This window comes from Clupea harengus, unplaced genomic scaffold, assembly GCF_900700415.2.
Source record: "Clupea harengus unplaced genomic scaffold, Ch_v2.0.2, whole genome shotgun sequence".
NCBI classification, from domain to species: Eukaryota; Metazoa; Chordata; class Actinopteri; order Clupeiformes; family Clupeidae; genus Clupea; species Clupea harengus.
In genome coordinates, this window is record NW_024880060.1 from 28,557 (window position 1) to 31,764 (window position 3,208).

At 42.8% G+C, this 3,208-nt stretch overlaps 1 protein-coding gene across 1 annotated transcript; it reads right to left on the bottom strand.

The window, feature by feature from the left end:
* Window positions 1–231: 231 nt before the first annotated feature.
* On the bottom strand, window positions 232–2,896 carry LOC122131196 (GTPase IMAP family member 9-like). Its single transcript, XM_042706098.1, has 2 exons — window positions 2,692–2,896; window positions 232–1,686 (listed from the first exon to the last, which is right to left on the bottom strand). Exons 1-2 carry the CDS (start codon window positions 2,696–2,698, stop codon window positions 719–721), a joined length of 975 nt encoding a protein of 324 aa, XP_042562032.1. The 5' UTR covers window positions 2,699–2,896; the 3' UTR covers window positions 232–718.
* Between the last annotated feature and the right edge of the window lie 312 nt (window positions 2,897–3,208).

Here is a 3,208-nt window from a genome sequence, read left to right on the forward strand (position 1 = left end):
TCTGTTGAGGGATCTGATCTGTTTCGACCATCTAAAAGAGTTTGTCTTTAGCATAATAAGGATTTTGGGCGACTAGAGGACTGGGGATATAGAGATGGGATGTCGAAATGTCACACCTCAGAATGTTACCTATTTTTACATTTAAATATGAAAATGTGTTACATATTTTCAGTTCCATTACTCCTATGGCACATAATCAAACCATCCAAAGAAGCTGTAACACACAGTTTCTATTTTTTACATTTCATTTAATGAACATACTTTACATTGTAAAACACCCACTGAGATAATGATGAACAATATGCTAACAATAGGTTTTCTCAGTGTTTTGAAATGGACGTTTTCCTGGGACAATATTGTAAAAGTTTGAATATAAGCTTTTTGGTATTAAGTGCTAGGTGGCACATGGACATCAACAGAAGAGCATACAACAGAGGTCACAGCATGAAATGGAACACATGATTTAATGGCTTTTGAGGATAAAGGCACATAGAAAACTAAATATAAAATTTGACGTGAATATGAAATCTCTTGATTAAACAGTACTTCTTCACTCTAACTGTCTTCGTCACAATGACTAGAATCCTAAAATATGACTGGCATGGGTTCATAAGTTTAGCTTTCATAAAAAAATCGTAGATTGTTAAATAGAAACAAATGAGCGCATTGATTAAAGATTTACATTTTCTCCTCCTACGATGTCCTTAGTCAGCTTGCATTAGTCTGTATCCTTCGAAAATCGATCCGTGAAGCAACACAGATTAGCCTGAAAGGCCTTGGTCAGAGCACCTTTGATGCTCTTCTCATGCTTTGCTGCCTTGACCCCCGCTATAGCGCCTTGGACAGTCCCTAACAAGACAACCACAGTTTTGGATGCGGGGTCTGACAGTGCGGTCACTACAAGTCCGAACAAGGCACCCAAAAGGGCCCCCACTACACCCCCTAGTATCATCATGAGCACTCGATGAATGTTCTCCTTGGCTAGTCGTTTTATTTCTTCCTCGTCCTTCTCCACCTCGGCCTCCTGGAGTCGTGCTGTCTCGGCTTGTATTCCCTGTTCCACGGCCTCCAGTAGGTCGTTGGTGTAACAGCTTCCTCCATTGAGGGCGGCCATCTTGTCAACAGTTTTTAGCAGTTTATCAACTTGCCTCTTGTTGCTCCTGTACCCCTTTTGTGCCTCGGTCCAGTATCTGTTGTCGATGACGTGGCAGCGGCCTCCACACTTGTCCACGAGCTCCTGCAGCTCGTCGCTAGTCTCCACAAACTCCTCAATGGTGTCGCAGTCATCGTCAATCTCTTCGTCCCCGAAAGTGAAAAGGATGACGGCGTAGCGGAAGGCCTCCTCGCCGAACGATTCGGTGATCTTCTTCACAACCGCCATCTCCTGCTCGGTATAGCGGCCTGCCCGTAGCACAATCACAAAAGCATGCGGTCCAGGAGAACACTCTGTGATGCACCTCACAATCTCAGGCTTCAGCTGCTCCTCAGTTAAACGGGTGTCGAAAAATCCAGGAGTGTCGATGACTGAAATCAGCCTCCCGTTGACTTTGTTGTGCTGGACGCTGCATTTGTGTGTGGTGGACTCCGGTGAGCTCATCACCTCAAAGAAGTCTCCACCCAGGATGGTGTTTCCAGCACTGCTTCTCCCATCACCGGTTTTGCCGAGTAGCACAATCCGTAGTTCTTCTAAACAACATAAGAGAAAATGTGCTTAATATTTCCCATTAAGTATTCTTCATCCTGACATTAATACATAAAATGGTCTCTTGATATTTGAATTATCCTTTCTCAAAGTCAACCCATGAGCCATACAAATTAGACTAACAAATTTAGCCTGCTCATATGGCCATGCCAGCACCTTATATCACAGGCTAGGATGGCTGATTCTTTGCACTTTAATATCTGTGCATGTTATATCTGTGCACTAATGATGCTTGTGAAACCTACAGTTTAGCAAAGATGAAACCTGGACAACATCCACATAACATGACACAGCTTATGTCTGAGGCCTACATATTCAGGATACATTTCCTATACAAGCAACCTCTTGTAGTACAACAAAATAATTAAGGGGGATCTGGAATTTCTTAACCTAAAGACTTTACAGGAAAATAAACACATAAACTAGAACCAGAAACTTTGCTTTTCTTTTGTGGAACAATTTGTTACAGACATCCTAATCCTAACCCTAATCAGAAGATGGCAGTATAACTCTATGTAAGACCACATTTCTATCCTGCATCTTTTGTTTTACCACAATCTCCAAAGCACATTAGTACATTTCCATGTGAATACAATGAGGTACAAAACATCCTGTCATCGACATCCAGTAAGGGACTTTGAATAGCAAAAGCCAGAAACCGGCTTCAACCACTCAGGCATGTGCTATACTATACTTGGAAGTGCCAAATGTAACTCTGCTTATATTTAGTAGCTCAGTAAAGATGCCATGCCAAATTCCAATTCCATATTAAGGGCATGCTCTCTTGAGCTCTTGGATGGAAATAGCCCCTGAATTCATGCACATTGACATGGAACACATTACTCCTCAATGGCAGTTACTCCCACGTCTTCCCAACAGCAACTATCTGATCAGATCTGCCTTCACTCTCGCTCTCTCTCTATATATATATATACATCCTCACCCCCATTTCAACATATTGTATATTTAATCATAGCTGCCGTACTCACCCGCCATTTTGTTAAAAGATAAGGATGTGATTTCCCTGCGGCCAAGAAAGACACAGCCGACGTCAACCACATCTGCAGCGAGAGCTTGCAGTCTCTTTCACTGCCAGTGAGAGGAAAATGGCTGGTGTCATGTTACACCCCTCCCCTCCCGTAGCAAGTTGCAAAAGAACACATTGGCTTCCTGTCTAACCAGCCGTCTGTTGACACAGCCAAGAGGCATATTCCCCTCCGAGGGTTCCATATCAATGTTTCTATCTCTCTCTCCACTTGATACATTGGGACAGCAGGATGGATTGGGGTGCGTAGACCTCATTATTATTAGAGTGCGAAGTGAGCGTAGTGCAAATGGTCTGTGTGTGAGAGTGCGGGCATGCATGTCTGTGTGTGTGTGTGTGTGTGTGTGTGTGTGTGTGTGGGCGTGCGAGTGTCTTTGGATGGAAAGGATGTGGCTCTATTATATATATATATATATATATATATATATATATATATATATATAATGTGTGTGTGTGTGTGT